The sequence below is a fragment of the Marmota marmota genome, unplaced genomic scaffold (genome assembly GCF_001458135.2).
Source record: "Marmota marmota marmota unplaced genomic scaffold, marMar, whole genome shotgun sequence".
Lineage (NCBI taxonomy): Eukaryota > Metazoa > Chordata > Mammalia > Rodentia > Sciuridae > Marmota > Marmota marmota.
In genome coordinates, this window is record NW_026000057.1 from 39,361,845 (window position 1) to 39,383,054 (window position 21,210).

General features: G+C 40.2%; 1 protein-coding gene across 3 annotated transcripts in view; it reads right to left on the bottom strand.

Annotated features, from left to right (window-relative positions):
- Positions 1-9,232: 9,232 nt before the first annotated feature.
- The window catches only part of Cfi (complement factor I), a 35,555-nt gene continuing 23,577 nt past the window's right edge, over positions 9,233-21,210 (bottom strand). For all 3 annotated transcript variants that reach the window (XM_048813733.1, XM_048813732.1, XM_015484638.2), the window contains 5 exons: positions 20,006-20,109; positions 19,732-19,835; positions 15,071-15,351; positions 11,237-11,341; positions 9,233-9,658 (listed from right to left, as the gene is read on the bottom strand). In XM_048813733.1, coding sequence (XP_048669690.1) covers positions 9,441-9,658; positions 11,237-11,341; positions 15,071-15,351; positions 19,732-19,835; positions 20,006-20,109 — 812 coding nt within the window. In that variant the 3' untranslated portion in view covers positions 9,233-9,440. The remainder of the gene's footprint in view (positions 9,659-11,236; positions 11,342-15,070; positions 15,352-19,731; positions 19,836-20,005; positions 20,110-21,210) is intronic.

Below are 21,210 nucleotides of genomic sequence, written 5' to 3' on the forward strand. Positions count from 1 at the left end.
GCGCCTGCGCCAGAGCGTGGCGCGTCAGAGGCGCGAGCGCGCGCGGCGGCGGCTCCAGCGCCCACGTGGTAGCGCCGGCGCGCTCCCGAAACCTTCGGACCGGGCTGGTGTGAGAACCATCTGAGCGGGCTTTAAAATACCTGAGCCTGGGCCTTTCCCCGGAAAGTAGTCAAATTACCCTGGTCTGGGAAGCAATAGACACTACTACTTTTTAAAAGTCATCCGCGTGGTTGTACCGGGTGGTCAACACCGTGTGGTTACTATGGGGAATGACCCCCCTAGACTTGCCTGGGTTGTCGGGGTTCAGCTCTGCCCCCCCCCAAAAAAAATTGGGGGGTTCTGGACAACTTGAGAGAAATGAGATTCCGTGCCCTCTTGCAGAGAGTGATGCCAGGGTCCATCTCAGTATTGGGGAGTGCGGTTGTCACCTGGGAAAGCCTGGCTTTGTCTTCCCAGGTCCTCACCCCGACCTCCAGACCACTGTGCCCGCGATTGGAGGAGCTGAATTTAGTTAGAGATGTCAATCCAAGTCCTCAGGGGTAACAATGTAACCAGGTTGAGCTAGATGCTGGTTTGGATTTTCTGGAAGAAGAAAATGGTTTGACGGTAAAAACCACAAGCTTTTTTGTTCTGTTTTGTTTTGTTTTGTTTGCCTTTTGGGCAGGTAAGGCAGATTCAGTAGGCTTAAGTAAAGCAAAATGAAACTTAAAGAAACCATGGTTTTCTAGGCAAAGTATTTTGTGACTTGATAGTTCTAGTGACATTTCTCTGTATTTTTCCCAGGCACTGTGCAGGATCCATAAATAACGATTGCAGTACTTTTTACCAGAGCTATAAATATCTGATTCTCTTTTTATCTCAGCAGTTGCCAAGAACTGTATAGTAGGATCCAGGGCAATGTTGCAATTGTTGAGATGAGGTGTGTTCTTTCTAGTTTGGCATTTTGCTACAAGTTTTCCAAGCTTGTAATCAATGTGCAGAGTTCATATGAATCACATACCTTTGTTGAATGCTTCTTCTGTGCCATTTGGGCATTTCACATACATGATCTCTCATATTTAGAACCCCGCTTTATAGGACACAGTCTTTGACCAGTTAAAGAAAGGGGTCCTTCCCCACCTAGAGATTAGCCCAAACTCAGAGTTAGCGAAGATCAGACTTTTGTCCACACTCAGCTCCCAAGCCAGGTTCTTTGATATGTGATCCGCTCACATCACACTGGATGAAGGGAAGGAATGTGCCCAGGGAGGTATTATCCTCCTTTTTATTTTTTTAACAGTGAACAAGTCCAGGTGAAGAGAAATCATGTGATATCCACTTATCAACCAAGGCCTCCCAATATGCAAAAAAATCTTTTTTTTTTTTTTTTTGACAGTACCTTTCAACACATTAAGAAAGAAGGGGAGCAGCTTCTGCTGTGAGGACACAGATTTAGTCCTCTGTGTCTCAATTCTCTTCAGGGATTAAATTCTCAAACACCAGTTTCTCTGATTAATGGAACTACATACTTTTTCTCTTCTACTGAAAACTACATCTTCTCACTGAGCTCCCAGAGGCACCTGTGAGGATGACCTAAGGCTGAGCCTAAGCAACTCCATTTTTAAAAACTCCAGTTTGAAACCTGCAGTCTCACCAGGCACACCCATAGACCCCTCCAGTTGGCCTCAAACAAGTTACTTCCCCTCACCCTGATAAACAGAGTGAAGCCCCTGGCAGGCTGTCCTCACTTATCAGGCAAGAAGATCAGGGTGGAGACCACCAGACAGATGTTTCTGACCCCAGGGTAAATGATGTCACTGGTCACCGAGGTCTGAGTGAGTGTGCATCTGCTGGACATAAAGCCTAAGGCTTAAGACTTTTGAACTTAGCCTGCAGAGGGAATGTCTGTCATTAGCCTGTTATGATTAAGTGTGTTTTGCAATGCTTAGAATTAATCTAGAATTGTTTGCTGTGAATTAATTAATCTAGAATTGCTTGCTGTGAATTGATTATGTCTATTCCAGTGCCTAGGATCAAGGATTGTCGTTTTCTTGATTAAGAACCTATAGAGTGAAATTGTATTCAGTAATTTGAGTGAATAAAGCATTGAAAGGGGCAGAAGCACGTGGACATTCTTTATTTCTCCCCTCGACTGCATAGGTTGCAATTTTGTCCCCTTGCGACACACCACAAATTTAAAATGTACCTTCTTCTCTTCCCCTGTTCTCTTTATTTCTACAATCAATGGCAATACCAATCACCTCATCCTCTAAGAGGACATCTAGTGACTACCCTAGACTCAAAGCCCTCTCCTACTACCCTGCTATCTACTTTGTCCCTAGATGTGGTCTTTTCACTCCTTAACATCTAGGATCAGGGTCATCCCCTAACCCTACTTTAGTTTCTACCTTTATCAGTTTTCATTTGGATGCCCTAGTTGTCTTCTGACTTTCCCCACCTAGAGATTAGCCCAAACTCATTCTAACCCTGTCTCCCACACATCTTCCTCACTGCCTTCAAGTCGAACTTTCCAGTTTCCTTCAGTAGTCCCAACTCTTTGGCCTTTGCCCTCCTTGATATGTTCTTTTCTCCTTTTCCAGCTCTTCCCCAGCACCCTTGGCTCTAGACATACTGACCTGCTCTCTGCTCCTGTGTGTGATTGACTCTTTAAACTGCAAAGCCTTTGCATTTGCATCTGCCTGGAAATTCTTCCACGATTCAGATTAAGCTCAGAGGCCCTCTCTGACACTTCAGGCAGATTTCTCTTGAGTTTTTCTTGCTATCGTTCCTGGCAAAGTGCAGCTTCAGAATTTATTTTCTTGTCTGCCTCCTAAGATAGTGAGCTTAAAGACCAGGGTCAACCATAATGTGATGGTAGAATGCCACATCCAATGAGCTCTGCTCTCTGAATACCTTTAGTGAAGTCCAAGTTAACTCAGAGATGCAGCAGTGGCCAAAGGTATAGCAACATCCTTCAGTGCTCAGCCTCTGCAGTACAATGTATGCAAGGATAGTGGGCCTTTCAGCAGCAGTAGAGATGCTGATGGAGCAACCTCCTGTGGTCTTTGAACATTATTCCTAGATGCAGAGACTCCAATTCTGTGGCTGTCTAGGAGATTTTGTGAATAAAAGTATGTATTTATTTATTCATTCATTCTCCTGATGGTGGGGATTGAACCTAGGGTCTTGTTCATGCGAGGCAAGCACTTTACCAATTGAGCTATATCCCCAGCCCCAAATTATTCTTTATATTATTATTATTTACTAAACCAATTAGACTGGCTTTTATAGTCTGTGATTAGAGGAGTTCTGAGTCAGATCTCTAACCTGGGAAAACCCTGAAGTCAGGTCATTCCAGTACTGCTATACCTGATATCTGCCACATGGAGCCACTTTGGAGAGCTGTCCTTTAGGACCTCACCTTAGTTAACTCTCCTTTGGAGCCCCCAGTACTAGGGGCTTAACCTTAACACTTTGACACCTCTCCTATCCCTGTACAGACTCACATGGTCTGTTGAGGGGCCAAGATACCAATGCTTTCCCAGTCTACAGACTTCAGTTCTTTTTAATGGTCTCATATACAGTTATCTTCTAAGGTGCCAGAACTGTTGGGTCAGAACTCGATGGTTTTAAAACATATTCTCAAATTCTTTGTGCTTCAGTCAGCTCTTTTGCTGTCATGACCAAAAGACTTGACAAGAACAGTTTTTGAGGAGGAAAAGCTTATTTGGGGCGCAGGGTTTCAGAGGTCTCAGTCCATAGACAGCTGGCTCCACAGGTGGGCCCAAAATGAGGCAGGAAATCATGGTAGAAGAAAGAGGTGGAGGAAAGCAGGTCAGGACATGGCCATCAGGAAACAGAGAGAGAGAGAGAGAGACTAAGCTAGGCTCATCAGAGACAAAATATAAACCCCAGAGACACATCCCCAGTAACTCATCTCCTCCAGCCACACCCTACTGCCTAGCACTATCACCTAGTTAATCCCTATCAGTGGATTAATGTACTGATAGGTTAAGGCTCTCACAACCCCATCATTTCACCTCTAAACTTTCTTGCATTATCTCACACATGAAATTTTGGGGGACCCCTAATATCTAAACCTTAACACTTTGACACCCCTCCCATCAAGAGATGGATTTTGGGGGTTGGGGTTGTGGCTCTGTGGTGGAACACTTGCCTATCATGTGTGAGGCACTGGGTTTGATCCTCAACACCACATATAAATAAATAAATAAATAAATAAATAAATAAATAAATAAATAGAATAAAGGTATTGTGTCCATCTACAACTAAAAATATGTTAAAGAAAAAAAGAGAAAGAGATGGATTATGCCCCCTTCTCTTGAACCTAGGGATCTTGAACCTAGGTAGAGTGATAAGAATAAACTTCCAAGGATAGGTTAGAAAAAAACTATACATGTTCTGCACTTTCTCTTGGGACATTCATCAACTGCTATGTGAGAAGTCTGGCATCCCTGAGTTGGACTCCATTTTTGGACTCCATGTGGAGAGACCACATTGAGCTATCTGAGGAGCCCCAGAGTTACATATGCAGTTTACACATTCTGTAAAAAAGTCATTTTTAAATATCACAAAATATCACAAATTAATCATATATCCATAGTAGATGTTCTTCCTGTTCACATAAATTTTTAAGCAATATTCAAGCATGTTTGTGTTTCCTGTGTTTGCATTACTTTAGAATCTATTTTTAAGCTTTTAAAAATGTATCTATAAAGATTTCTCAAGTACTTAATAAATGAAACAAAATAATCATTATGAAAATATAAATAGCTACTATAGCTTTTTCATCTTTTTTTATGAGTTTCCTATCAATCATTGTGATTTCCTGTTCCTCAGGGAGGTTGATATATTTTTTATGTTTGGTATCTCAACACTGCTGTGTTATGCCAGATTCATGGGACCCCAGTAGACCTCCAGGAGCCGAATCCGATGCAATCACACAAGAGTCTTTATTGCAAGCTCGAGCCTGGACTCACAACCATTCCCAATGCAGTGGTCCCAGGGAGTGAGTCCTGGTCCTTTGTTCAGTGAGATTTTATAGGTTTGGGGGGCTACTCTATACATCAGAACATCACACAGCAAATCATTCCATACCGCAGGAAAATCAAACAACAACTCTTTTTTTTTAATTTCATTTAAATTTTGTTTCCCAAATGTAACTAGATGGCTATTTTTTTTTTAAGAGAGAGAGAGAGAGAGAGGGTTTCAGAACACACAGTATTCACTCTGCCATACCAGTTTTGCAGTGGAATCTGATAGCATTGGTAGTCATCATTTGCTGTTATTTCAACTGCAGGACCACCTTATTAGCAGCTTCCAAGGAATTCATTAGATTCTGCAGTTCTTCTTCATGCATTTCAACAGAATATGATTTTACATCACAATTTTCTTTTTCATCTAGATGAAGTTTTAAAAGTGGCTTTGTTAGGTCGGTGGCGGCGACTTTGTGGCGACTTACTGGCAACTTAGAACAAAGCAGCCCGCACTGGAAAAGAACATCAATCAGATGCCTGTGGAAATGCCTGTCAATCAGCCAGATCTCCTGACTAACGCCTGTTAATCAGCAGGACCCCCTGGCCAATCCTGGAGTTCAGCCAACTCCCCTGACCAACTCCAAGGGGACAAGGGACTCTAAGAACACCTTTTCCTGTCCCAAACCCTTCCCTTCCTGCTGTAAGCCCCATAAAAGTCCAGTCCAGTCGAGCTTCCACACGGTTTCTCCTCAGACCCTTCCCCTGTCCCCTCTGTGGGTCTGATCGAGTTCCACCCAGGAGTGATATCGCAATAAAGCCTGTTCAGCGGCCCTTTTAAATCTGCCTCCTTTGATCGCTGCCTCCCCCGCCTGATCTGACAGCATTTATAAAGTAGCACTCTTGTCACTAGAAAGTGCAAGGTTTCACTGCCAATCAAAATCCTTTGGCTGGAAAAAAAAAAAAAAAATCCTATAGCTGAACAGAGACCCTGTGCCTGATAAAAGAAAAAGTAGGCCCAAATCTTCATCGTGTGGGCTTAGGAGCTGACTTCCTTAACAAGACTCCTAAAGCGCAGGTGATAAAATCAAGAATCAACAAATGGGATGGATTCAAACTAAAAAGCTTTTTTTCAGCAAAGGAAACAATCAATAATGTGATGAGAGAGCCTATAGAATGGGAAAAAAATCTATCACATGCACCTCAGATAGAGCACTAGTCTCCAGGATATATAAAGAACTCAAAAACAAAACAAAACAAAAACAAATAACCCAATCAATAAATAAGTTAAGGAACTGAACAAACACTTCACAGAAGAAGAAATACAATCAGTCAACAAACATATGAAAAAATGTTCATCATCTCTAGCAATTAGAAAAATGCAAGTCAAAACTACTCTTTCATCTCACTTCAGTCAGAATGGCAACTATCAAGAATACAAGCAATGATAAGTGTTGGTGAGGATGTGGGGGGAAAGGTACATCTGGCTGGTGGGACTGCAAATTGGTACAACCACTATGGAAAGCGGTATGAAGATACCTCAGAAAGCTTGGAATGGAACCACCATTTGAACCAGCTATCCCACTCCTTGGTTTGTACCCAAAGGACTTAAAATCAGCATGCTATAGTGACATAGCCACACCAATGTTTATAGCAGCTCAATTCAAGGGTAGAATGAAGGAAATTTGGTTTGTGTACAGGGGAGTGAGGGGAAGAGTGGGGCTGTGGGGATGGGAAGGACAGTAGAATGAGACAGACATTATTACCCATATACATGTATGATTACACTACTGTAGTGATCCTGCACCACGTAGAACCAGAGAAATGAGAAGGTGTGCTCCATTTGTGTGCAATATGTCAAAATGCATTCTACTATTATGTATAACTAATTAAAAAAAGAAAAAAATCAGCATACTACAGTGACACGGCCACATCCATGTTTATAGCAGCTTAATTCACAATAGCTAAACTATAGAACCAACCTAGATACCCTTCAACAGATGAATGGATAAAGAAAATATGGTATATATACACAATGGGATATTACTCAGCCTTGAAGAATGAAATTATGACATTTGCAGGTAAATGAATGGAGCTGGAGAATATCATACTAAGTGAAATAAGCCAAACCCCACCACTGAAAAAAAACAAAAACAAACAAACAAACAAACAAAAAAAGCAAAGGCCAAATGTTTTCTCTGATATGTGGATGCTGATCCACAGTGAGGGGTGGTGCTAACGAAGAATGGAGGAAATTTGGGTTGGACAGGAGAGACTGAGGGAAGGGGAGGGGTGTGCGGGTAGGAAGGATAGTATAATGAGATGGACATTGTTACCCTATGTACATGTGTGATTGCATGAATGGTGTGGCTCTGCATTGTGTACGGCCAGAGGAATGAGAAGTTGTGCTCCATTTGTGTACAATGAGTTGAAATGCATTCTGCTGTCATTTATAACTAATTAGATCAAATAAAAATACATATTATCTCAAAAAAAAAATCCTACAGCTGTGCAGAGAAAATATCAGCTATTTCTCCTACCAGAGCCTGCTTGATTTCATCTTTCCTATTTTTCAAGCATTTCATGAGAGCTTCTTGAGGAAATGAACTCACCTTGATTCCATTATTGAAGTGCCTTTTCATCAGAATTTTTTTTTTTTTTTTTTTTTTTTTTTTACCAACTGTGGCTTTAAAACATTTGGTCACACCTTCTAAAACATGCATCCATTCTTTGGAATCCCAGACACTGTGATGATCCTGGTGGATAAACAGATGCCATCAATTATTTTGTGAAGAAGTTGTGTACCCAGCTGGTGGGCAGAGTGCACAGCTTCTTGAACCATTTCAAGAGCATCTCTGCTCCCAACTCCATCCCTGTGTAAAGTTCTAAGGTTGGGATTTAAAATGGAGTTTAGGTTAGAAAACACCAGGGAAAGGGCAAAATGAGAGAATATGGAAGAGACTGGGAAGGAGGTTGAGAACAGCAGCCAGGGTGAGAGCCTGATGCTGCCGAGATGAGGACAGTTAAGAGACTCTGAAGTTTTGTTACTAATTTCTTGGCTCGCTGCTGTTACTTCACAAACCACTCCCTCTGGCAAAATGCCAGGCGCCATCCAGACTTGTTTACTGACTCTAACAGGTCCCAAAGGCTCAGTCCTTTTTCCCTCTCTGAATTGTGGAACCAATACCAAGATGGAGCACTGACTGAGCCACGCAGCGTACTTAATTCTTAGCTAAGAAAAGTAGGAGGAGATAAACTTGAAACTCAACCCCACCTTGGGTTGGGGAGGGTATAGATATGGGATAAAAGAAATGAAGAGGAGGAGGAATAGTCATATATTTTCTAGGAATAGGTGGAGAATTTCCAGGAATTTGGGTGCCACATCCTTTTTCCTCCATTTATGGTTCTTTCTGGTTGTTGTCATGGCAACTATCAACCGTCCTGGTGCTGGGGTGTGTCATTTAACATACAGATGAAATTAGAGGTTGTCTGGCAGCCATTTGAGATCCAACTATTTTCAGCCAGCCCTGCTGAAGAGAAACTCCTGTCCTCAAGGATAAGCAAGACTAGGGACAGGTAGAAATTCTCCTAGGTCCTCTAGTCAGATCAGGGGACGGTAACAGACTGACACCATGGAGATCAAGGGTTGTATTGTAGTATCTGTGGAAAGATCTAGAGAAAGGGTCAAGGGGAGCTTGCAAAATGAGGGAGAAAAGACAATTATTTTTTGAGAAATTTTAATACTTAAACAGAAAAGGGCTGGGGGTTCCGTACTGCAGTGGCAGAGCGCTTGCCTAGCATATGCAAGGCCCTTGGTTTGACACCCAGCGTGGCAAAATCAAAACAATAAAACAAACAAAAAAAAGAAGCAGGGAAATGGGTCAAGATCTATGAGGCCAGTTATCACCCTGTGATAACACGTAATAAGTGCCATGCCAAACACTGTTCATAAGTATGTAGTTTCATTTTCATACAATTCCATGTTTATAGATGGAAAATGAGATACAAAAAAAAAAAAAAAGGTAATAAATTGCCTGGGGTCTAACTCTGTGGGTAGTGGAAATAAGCTTATGTGAGTGACTTCAGTGTCATTCAACTACCTAAACTTCTTACTGTCAGTGTATCACTTCTGCATAAAGGATAATTTAATTACATTTGCTGATAAATAAAACTTCCTGAGTGTGTAGCTCCGTGGTGCTGAACACACACAAATTCCTGTGTTCATTCCCCCAAACCAAAGAACAAACAAACCAATCTAGTATGCTTGACCAAAATATTTATTTGAGAATTATACAGTAAAATTCCAAGATGGCATAAACTTTAAAAAGACCTTTTAAAATATCCAAGAACATTTGCTTCATTTTCCCCTAGAGTACTAATAATTATATAGTTTCATTTCAATTAAAAAAAAAAACTCTAGAGAGAATAAGGACAGAAAGATCACCAAAAGAGCAGGAGATCACAATTTCAGATATTGTACTGAGAAATAAAAGATCTTCCTACGTGATAGCTAATCCAGTCAAAATAATTAGCTACTTTGGTGTAAACACCTGGGAACTCTGGTTTTCCACAGTTTTCACCCCAACTCACAATGCCCCAAACATAAGTCACATTATTGACATCCGTACAGACTAAGGGGCCTCCAGAGTCTCCTTTACAGGCATCAATGGAACCATCGGATGTACCTGAGAAAGAGAAAAGCGCATATTGCCACCTGTTTGTCAAGGTCACCATGCTGACTTCCCTACTTCTGTCACCAGAGAAGGACATGACTAGTTTTCTTCTGCTTTCCTAAAAGGCGGTAACAGGGACTCTCCCTCCCTAGGGGTCCCTGCAGGGCTTGCAGAGTTGGAGCCAGTCTGAATGATTCGCTTTATCCTTCCCAGAGCAGAGAGGCTTTGACCATCACTACATCTTGTAGTGACCTGGACATTGCCCCATCCTGGAGGGTGAGGGACGCATCTTTAGACATAGGCGTGTTACCCCATGGATTGAGCTACACTCACCTGTTCCTTTGTGATTCTACCCCTTTGCCCTGTTTGGGATAGAATGTTCCATAGAAACGCCCTTTGTGTGTCCCTTTCTCTTGCTCTGCCTTTGGGTGTGGCCTTCCTAGATGTCAGTCACCCTGCTGACAGCAGACATCACATAGCTAGACTCAACCCCCTGAAACCTGACCCCCCTGCCTCATTTGAATGGCTTCTCCTCAATAAAAGAGGTCAGCACCGCTCTCTCTCTTTCTGTGGACCCTTAAGGTCAGAAGAGCCGGCACAGGACCCCAAAGAAAAAGGTATCTCTGTCTCTTGTGTGGTTATTTCGTGCAGCCCAGTTCCCCTGGAGTGACCCTGAGTGTTTTTGTTGCAAGGAACGTGACAAAACACTTAGTGCTTATTGAGTGCTTAATAGGTATTAGTCATTCATCATTTTAATCCTCACACAATCCTACCGGGTAAGTATGGTTAGTATCATTATTTCCTCCACTTTATAGATGAAACAAAGAAGACATGAAGAGGTCACTATCTTGTCCAAGGTGACACAGCAAACAAGTGGCAGAGCCTGGACTTGAGGCAGCCAGAGCTCATCTTTTTAAGTGTGACACTTGCCTTGTGTCTGATGACTCCTCAGTATGGTAAGCTCTTGGAGATTTGGCCTTCATCTTTCAAACTTATAGCTATTCATCCCTTGTTTGTTGACTGGCCGATTTTGTGTGACTCATCCATTTGTCTGTAATCCTGAACCCCGTTTCACAATGGGAGGGCACTTTCTTCTTACTCTTGTGAATTTCTAACAGTTTTCAATAAGTTTTGAGTTTGTTCCCCAAGGGTTCATGTGCTGGGAGGTTGGTCTTCAGTGAGGTGATGCTAAGAGGTGGGGCCTATGAAAGGTCCTTAAGTCAGTGAGCAGAAGGGAGTGTCCTCCCAAGGGATTGAAGGGTTCTCCCGGGACCCTGAGTTAGTTCTCCAGAGAGGGTTGTTAGGAAAAGAGCAAGCCCAGCTCTCCCCCTCTCTTTGGCTTCCTGATTTTTGGTGTTATCTCTCCCTTCCATCACTTCAGAACATGCCCCTCCCCAGCCATTCTGGGGCCACTCCCCCATGAAGTCCTCACCAGAGCAGAGTTACTGTCAACATCATGCCCTGAGCCTTCAAAATGTGAGCTAAATAAACCTTTTTTCTTTATAAGAAACCAGCTTCAGGTATTTCATTAAAGTAACTAAAAAATAGACTAAGACGATATGTATCTCAGATAAACCACTTGGCACTTACCTGCACATTCCATTTCTTTTTCATAGAAGCGATTTGGGTAAAATCTAGAGCAGTTATCTATTAGGTTAACTTCACCCCACTTGAGTGAATAGACCTTTTGGTTATCTAAACAGAGTGAGAAAAAAAATAGAAGTCACAAATAAAAAGTCTAAATAAATACTCTTGCAACTTAGTACACCATTAGGAACATGAGTGATCTCAGATACATATATAAAATTTTGAAGACAATTCTGTAGCATATTTAATCATACTCTTCTTATATCCCTAGTTTCTATCATTTTCTTTCTACACTTGGATGGATAGTGGAGGAGGATTATTGAATATACAGCCTGAAATCCCACTCATTTAATACAAAGCTGATACTCAAAGATGAATGAGATACTTTCTTCCCCTTTGGTTGTAGAGTTCAGTAGGGGAATTGGATAGGAATTAGTGTGGTGTCTTCTCACACAAATATGTCCTATCTTATCATAGTTTCCTATTTCCTTACAGTGCTTGTTGGAGTGAATAATTTTAAAGAAAATACCTATGGAGTTATTAGTGTATATGCATTTTTGTGTGTCTGTGAGGAAATACATCTCCTAAGTGATTGAAAGGCCGATTTAGAATTTCCTTTATATTTAAATGAAAGTTTTCTTTGGTCTGTGGAAGAAGGACCAGGTACTATCTAGGGAAGATCAGAAAAACATGTGAACTCAGGATAATATGTTTCAAAGGTGAGGAGTGAATCTTTGCCTATCACCCTCCTGTTTTTCCCCCTGATGGATATTGGGAGATAAAATAGACAGGTGCAGTGGTGCATGCCTATAACCCCAGTGATTTGTGAGGTGGAGGCAAGAGGATTACAAGTGTTCAAAGCCTGCCTCAAGCAAGACCCTCTTGCTAAGCCAGCAACTTAGCAAGAAGACCCTGTTCCAAAATTTAAAAAATGAAAGCACCTAGGATGTAGCTCAGTGGTAAAGTGCCCCAGGGTTCAATCCCCAGTACAAAAACAAACAAACAAAAGACCAAAATGACAGAATGTTGATAACTGTGGGAACGTGGTAATGAATAATAAGGATGTATTATACTTTAACTTCTACTAATGTGTATATTTTTAAATGTATATAATAAATGGGATATTTAAAAATAGAACAAATATAAGGATGAATTAGTTCCTTCTGGATGAATTAGTTCCTTAATAAAATTCAGTATTTTATAAGTCTTGTGTATTCACACACACTACAAATCCAGCCTAATTTATACATATATTTTACAATTTTCAATGTGGGAATTATTTAAAGAATGTGTTAGAACATGAGACTATAAAATCAATGCTATGAAGTTATTTAGGATTTCTGTCAACAAAGACTTAAAAGGTGAAAGGGAAGATAAATTTTAAGGTCAACCACTATGGAAAGCAGTATGGAGATTCCTCAGAAAATTGGAAATGGAACCAACATTTGACCCAGCTATCCCACTCCTTGGTTTATACCCAAAGGACTTAAAATCAGCATACTATAGTGTTACAGCCACACCAATGTTTATAGCAGCTCAATTCACAATAGCTAGACTATGGAACCAACCTAGGTGTCCCTCAATAGATGAATGGATAAAGAAAATGTGATATATATATATATATATATATATATATATATATATATATATATAATGGAATATTACTGAGCTTTAAAGAAGAGTAAAATTATGGCATCTGCTAGTAAATGGTTGAAGATGGAGATATCATGCTAAGCGAAATAATCCAATTCCACAAAACCAAAGGCTAAATGTTTTCTCTAATATGCACATGCTAATTCACGATGGGGGGGGGGCCTTAGGGAAGAATAGAGTTACCTTAGATTAGGTAGAGGGAAGTGATGGGAGGGTAAGGGAGGGGGTGTGGGGATAGGAAAGACAGTAGAATGAAACAGACATTGTTACTATATGTATATATGTGACTGCATGACCAATATGATTCTGCAACATGTACACTCAGAAAAATGAGAAATCATATACCATCTATGTATGATATATCAAACTGCATAAGTGCATTCTACTGTCATATACAACTAATTAAAACAAATTTAAAAATTTTTTAAATAAAATAAAATAGAGTCTATTTAGAAAAAAAAAAAGAATATTATGAAAAAAAATCTTCCAGATGATGGGAAACATGTTAGGTAGTTTAATTCTCATCTCATCTAACTTCTAATTCAGCAGTTCTTCTAATATTTATTTTCCAAGTGTCCACATCTCCTATTCATAGGAGGTATTCACCAAAAGTCGAAGAAGTTCAAAGAATGAAATTCACCTGTTCTTTCTCTTTGTAAAGGAGTGGGGTATGGTGAATGGGAAGGAGACAGGAGGAATGTAGAGATCTGTGAGTGATTCAAAACATGGAGACTATCTCTTTGCAAATCTTTGTTTGTTTTCCTATTATCTATGGGCTACCTTTTTCTTTCCTCACAGTATTGAGGGTGCTAAGGAAGAACTACCTCCTCGACCCTTTTTATTTTTCATTTTGAGACATTTTCATTTTGCTAACTGTAAATTGCCTAGGCTGGCCTTGAATTTGTGATGCTCTTGTTTCAGCCTCTTAAGTAGGATTACAGATGTGTGCCACCATGTCTGGCTATTTATTTATTTATTTATTTATTTTCTGGTATCAGGGATTGAACTCAGGGGCACTAGACCACTGAGCCACATCCCTAGTTCTATTTTGTATTTTATTTAGAGACAGGGTCTTGCCGAGTTGCTTAACACTTCACTTTTGCTGAGGCTGGCTTTGAACTCGTGATCCTCCTGCCTCAGCCTCCCAAGCCTCTAGGATTACAGGTGTGTGCCACCACGCCCGGCTACTTTTTAATTTTTTTGAGACATAATATTTATATATCTTTATGCGGTACATGGTGGTAATTCAATATATGTATATAATGTGAATAACAAATCAAGGTAATAAGCATTTCAATCTCTTCAAACATTTATCATTTTTATGTGTTGGGAATTTGGTACTCTTCTTTTAGTCATTTAAAATATATCCTAGATTGTTTTAGCCTATAGTCACCCTATGTGCTAAAGAAGAACCAGAAGAGACTCCGTGTTGGTGCCCCTTATTGAACGTCTTTCCATCCTCCCTCTTCCCTTGTCCCTTCCAGTCTCTGTGGACCAATATTTCATTGCAATTTTGTAAACCTTTTTATCTTCTACCCACACCTCTTCAACAAATCAAAAATGTCCATGCCATGTGTCTCCCTATCTCTATATTTTTTCCTTGAATATTCACACCTCAATGTTAACTTCAGGATCACAGAGTACATATGTCCTTTGAACATCTGGATAAGGACTAGTTACATAATTTTCAGGATCTAGTGAGAAATGGAAATGTGGGATGGGACCCCTTCAAAAATTATTATTGTTATTATTATTCTTCAGTAATAATAATAACTAGGGATTGAATCCAGGGCCTTGCACATGCTAGGCAAGCACTCTACCACTGAGTTACATCCTCAGCCCATTTAAAAATTTAAATTTTGAGACAGGGTCTTGCTAAGCTGCTCAGGGTGACCTTGACATTGCAAATTTTTTTTTGCCTCAGTCTCCTGAGACCCTTCAAAAATTATTAAGAATTTCACAATGGTGACAGCTGAGCAGTAAATCATGCCTGGGGACCTTCTGAGCACAGGGTGCTGGGCAATTGCCAGGTGGCAAGCACATGTAGCCAGCTCTAGCTGGATGCTTACTTTTCTGGTTATGATACTGTTTCTTTCTGAGAACTAGGAAATTAGCTCCTTTGAATTTCTATTCTCATTCATTTCCAACCCCTGGATGCTGATTAATTAATCATAAGACATATACCTTTTTCTCGACCCCAGCCAGAAACGATGCATCTATCTTTAGGTTGAAATAGATATGGAGACCAGGGAACACAGGCAGGGATGGAATGAGACAGTTCACATTCTTTTTGGTCATCATGTTTTTTCACTTTGATCAAAGCTATGTCATTTTGGTAGGTGGCTCCATTGTAGTTTTCATGGATAATAATCTTATCCACCTTTTCAACTGCTAACTCAGTGTAGTTAGGTCTTATCCAGTTAAGCAATGCTGTCCATATTTGGTAATGATGAGCTTTACTGGCTCTATAACAGAAAGGAAAAGGGAAATAAAATAAATTGAAAAAAGTATGTAAATATGGAATTTTGATAATTTACATTCTCCCTTTTAAGCATTTAAAAAAATTTTTAGTTGTAGTTAGATACAATACCTTTTATTTTATTTATTTATTTTTTTATGTGGTGCTGAGGATCAAACCCAGGGGGTCACACATGGTAAGGCGAGCAGTCTACCACTGAGCCACAACCCCAGCCCTTAAGGACCTTTTTTATATATTCATATTCTCTCTCTCTCTCTCTCCCTCCCTCCCTTCATCTCTCTCTGCCTCCTTCTCTCTCTCTGTCTCTCTCTCTCTCTCTGTCTCATATCTTTGCTGTTATGAAGCATTGTGACTAAATTTACTTAGGGCAGAATTAGGTCAATGACAAATGAAGAGCAGAATATTCCATCCAACTGCTCAATGCCAGGAAAATAGCTCACTAACAACTTGAACTATCTGCTACTGGAGTAGGTGCCCCTACAGGGGTCTCAACAGAGATTAGATAGCATCTTGTCAGAACTGTGGTTGAGGAACTGGAAAACTGGACTGCAGATTCTTATTACTCTGCCAACCCAGAGGTTCTCAGGGAGAGCACCTCCGCAGTAGTTTCCATCCTCACCCTGCAGATGACTTCATCCTCATATTGCATTGCATTTATCCCTTCACCCGCCTTTCTTCCTGCTAACTGTGTTGCTTGAAATCAGAGATGAACTGTAGCCCTGGTGGCTATTATTGTACCTGGAACATGGTAGCTATTTAAAAATTGCCCTGCAATAGTGAATAAGCTAATTATTAATAATTATTGTTATTATACTTCACTCCATTTTCATTACCAATTTTCATATCATGCATGAGCTAAGCAAATTGGTCCCCACCATTATTTTCTCAGGGAAGAGCACAGAGCATTTTGGCAAAATATTATAGCTTAGGTGTACTTTTTAAAAATAAGGTGCTGAATAATGACCTCATAGTCTCACGTTTCCCATAAAATAAGTAATTCATAAAATAAATTTCCCATAAGCAACAAAACTTATTTTAAACAGTTTAATGAAAATCTTCTAAAAATGTATTATGCATATGTCATCTACTTTCTCAAACAGCGTAAATGGAAGAGAATTTATCCTTCTATAATGATGATTCAGGTAATCACCTTACAGTTAAGCAGTGGTGTCCTAGGATAGACTGAGATGTTTGGAAACTTTTATTTATACTAGTATTCTAAGAAGACTGTCCGCAATGTTAATTTTGGTTGTATTATAGGATAAGAGGTCCTGGATATTGCTTAAGGGCTAACTCTGTCTATTCACTCAATTTACTCAAAAAATACTTAGGGTGTATCTACTGTATAAACATCACTGTGCCAAGCACTTTATGTAGAAATGGACAAAATCAGAATCATTTCTACTTTCATGGAACTCAGCATCTAGGGAAAGATGCAACATTAAATGGATAAGCACACTGATAAAGTTAGGCACTCTACTATGAAAAGTGAGAGAAGTAGACAGTACATGGACTTTTAGGAACTTACCAAGAAGAAGGGAGTCAGGGAAGTTTTTCCAAGGAAGTAAAGGTTGACCTGAAATCTGAGTAAAGACTAGCAGTAACTGGGCAGAAAGAGCAAGGAAAATCAGGGAAACGATATATCAAAGATCCCTTTGTAGGAAGGAGCAAGTGCTGTTGAAGTGCTGGAAGTCCAGAGCAGGTGGGCCAGAGAGCAGGAGGTAGTGCTGCCAGGCAATATGAGATTGGCAAAGGCACAGAGCAGCCAAATCACCTGGGGCCTAATGGGCCATGTTGTCATTTGTTTAGATTTTTACCCTACGAGGAAACCAACGTCACTGAATTTAAGTAGTGGGTGACTGAACCCAGGTATGGAAATATTACCCTTGCTGTGCGTAGTAGAGAACAGACAGGTGGGGTGGTGGGTAGACAGAATGAGTGCAGGAAAGGCAATTAGGAGGAGACTATAATCACTATAATCCAAATGAGAGGTGAAAGCAGGGTAACATGGAGAAGGAAAGAAGTTTTGAGAATTAAATAATTAAAAATTTAAAACACCATCTAGAGTTGGTGAAATTGTGCTTGGGCTGTGTATAGCTGAGGGAATGAAATAAGATGTCTGCCTGTGTAACCAGATAAATGGTGCTGATTGCTGAGACAGGAAACACTAGGAAAAGGCACATCATGAGCCTAGTCTTGGACATTTTGAATTTGATATACTTTTGATGTATCTAAGAAGTCTGGTTAGGCAGGTGACTACAGGGTCAGTGGTTGGAGGAGAGCCCCAACCTATGGCTATCATTTAGTCTGTATAGAGTGGTATTTTATTTATTTATTTATTTACTGAGACAGGATTGCTCTATGTTGCCCAGGCTGGCCTTAAACTTGCAATCCTTCTGCCTCAGCCTCCTGAGTTACTGGAATTACAGGTGTATGCCACAGAACCTGGATAGAGTGCTATTTTAAACTGTAGATAACTTTAGGAAGAAGAAGAGAGGAAATCAGGCTAAATGAAACTTCAGTGCTTCAGTTGAGTAATGATGCTTAAGCACAGAAGGAGCAACTGCTGAAGACAGCAGAGAAGGTGTGGTCAGAGAAGCTGCTAAAAAACCCAGGAGAGTGCTGTGTCCCAGACGCCAAGAGGAAAGGGTCTTTAAGAAGGAAGATAGAAGATTTGCTCCAATCCATGAAGATTTTTATGAGGTCTTTCCTTGAGCATGTTTAATCATTCAGCATGTATGTTACCCCTTCCAACTTTAGGTCACCTAAGGATTTGCTAAGCAGGCATTCATCTAAGTTACTGTCAACATGTTGAATTTGATATTATCCTGGCTTTGCTGACTAGTCATGTAGCTTTAGGCAACTACATAACTTCTCAATCTTGGTCCACGTATCTATAAAATGAGAAGAATAATATGTACTTTTTGGGACTGTTGAGAATACTAAAAAAGATAAATATATGAAAGGACCTGACTTCGTACCTGGTCTGTAAGAGGTGCTCAATAAATAACATTTTATTCATTCTATCAGAACTGAGGCAAGAACCCTGAGCTCTGCCCTTCTCCAAGTTGACATTGATTTATTTATTAATCAATACCTCTTGGGTATTGCAATCCAGTCATTATTATAGACTAAACTGTATCTGTCTCATATGTTGAGGTCCTAAGCCCTAATGACTGTTATTTGGAGATAGGGTCTTTGAAGAGGTAAGTTAAGTTAAATGAAGTCATAAGGCTGGGGTCTTACTCCAATAAGACTGGTATCTTTATAAAAAGACAGAGACATACCAGGGATGTAAATGCACACCGGAAAGACCACATAAAGACACAATGAGAAGAGGGCACCTGCAAGCTAAGGACAGAGGTCTCAGGAGACACCAGCCCTGCTGGCACATGGATTTTAGACTTCTAGCCCCCAGAACTGTGAGAAAAGAAATTTCTGTTTCTGAAGACACTGCATGTTATTTTGTTACAGCAGCATTGGCAAACTTGCTTTCTTGGGCCTGCATCAACTGGTGTTTCCCATTTGTAAGTAGTTATGAGACATGTTGTCACATGCCAGTTCTGAATTCACATAATGCCCACCCTAATTCTCTAACCTGAGAATTTTAAAACACTGTCAAAGGGAGAAATAATATTACTTATTCTTCAGAAAGCAAGTCTCCTCCAATCTCTCTGGTCTTCAGTGACTCAGAATGCATCCGCCAGAATCTGCTGCAGCTCAAGGAACTTCCAAACAACAAAATGTGATGTGAGTGGTGCCCCTGTGTGAAGTAGTGCAGTGGCCTTGCCTCGAAAATAACTTTGAGTCATGGACCCATGTAAACAAGTTATCCAGACTCACAGAGCAAGCGAGCTGGTGCTAGAGCAGTATGTGAGATAATTAGCATTGAGCTTCGAACAGTTCTTTATTGCCAGGAACACACATCAAATATATTTAAGGATACATGGATTCACACATGTTGTATGTTGGTAGGAGTCAAGTCAGTTCTTTAAACATCTTTGTTGAGGTGAGACTAGAGAAGACATCTTGTTAGTATTACCCCTTTATAAACTTTCAGTCATAAACTCTTCCAAGAGATTTGGACCCAGCACCATGCAAATAAGCCAAGTGAAAGTAATTTTGTACCTAATGGCTTGATTTGTCCTTGCCAGTGGGATCAGCAATTTGATCTGGGGAGAACACAGTGAGTTCTGAGGGATGGACCTCTAAGGTACTGATCACAAATACCAAAAAGCACTTAACAGTTAATAGAGGAAACTTAATGATTTCTCTGATATACTTTTATTTATCATCTACCACCATCTCTATTACTCATTTTCATTGTTTCAAGAAATCGAAAACATATTGAAGACCTTTGTTTTACCTGACACAATGTGCAGCGGTCACAATCCAACAGCCACCAATATAAATTCCCCCACAGTTGATTTTTTTGCCTTCTTTAATCGCCACTTGCCATGGGAAGTCTCCCTGTAAAAGACATTTGTGTGGTCACTGCCATTCTACCAGACAGTGGTGCAAACAGGTGGTCCTGTCTTACTGTATTTCCATTGGAGGATTCCCAGTCCATGGTAATCACATCCCTCCCCATCCCTCCCCCCAGGCTGTTCCTGGGAAGTAAACTTTTCTTGCAGATTTACCATTCTTGCTAGCCTTCCTCCAACCACTCGTTTCCTTCTCGTGTGTATGTTTCTTTTGACTCCACAGGATAGTTTAGGTAATAATGACTTTATCCGTTTTCTTTCTTCAAGAAAGGAAGAGATTATATCATTATGATTTTGAATCTATTACCTTGTGGACATATTGATTGATATTACCTTTATTGTCTCTGTCACAAAAGTAGAAAGGTCACATCTAATAAGAAACACTCCAGATTCATTAGTAAATTATTTTGGATGTTAAATTGTACTGTTCACTTTGTTTTAAAATTCTAGCTTAATATTAAAAGCTAGAATTGGCTTAGTTCTATGAAGTTCTCCCTAAAGGTTTAGTAGAAAGAAGCTGGCAAGGTGTTAAACATATACCAGGCTCTGGCAGATGAGAGATGCCACTTGTTCAGGCATTACTAGAGTGATAGCTTGGGAGGGGGTCATGTTCTGAAATTATCAGAATAAGCTGACAATATGGAGAACTGCATCTTAACTCTCGTGGCTTTTGGTTTCTAGAGGCTGATGATACAGAACTCTTTTCGATAATATAATGTTAACATCATGATATTAGTATTGAATGCTTTGTAGATGCCAGGCCCAATACTGAGCACTTTGTATATAGTTTATCTCATTATGTTAACCCTAAAAGATAATATGCTGGGGGAACCCTGGACAGCAGGCCACATCTGGCGCTGGACAATGTTTCCCTAATCTCTCTGTGAGCAATTAGACACACCACATGTGTCACTGAGGAAAGAAACATGGTAGAGCAAGGCTTAAGACATGAGTTTATAAGAGAATCATGACAAAGGAAGAAAGTAAAAGATGCTCTCTTTATTCTATTTACCATGTTGTGAAATTTTTGTAAACTTGTTTCTTAGCCTCAAATGAGAAAGGAAACTCTTTTAAATTTTTTTAAGCCAGGCGCCATGGCACATGCCTCTCATCCCAATGGCTCAGTAGGCTGAGGCAGGAGGGCTCCTGAGTTCAAAGCCAGCCTTTGCAATGGCAAGGCACTAAGCAACTCAGTGAGACCCTGTCTCTAATAAAATACAAAATAGGGCTGGGATGTGGCTCAGTGGTTGAGTGTCTCTGAGTTCAGTACCTGGTATCCTCACAAAAAACAAAATTAAAAAAAAAATATATATATATATATACATATATATATATATATATATATATATATATATATATAT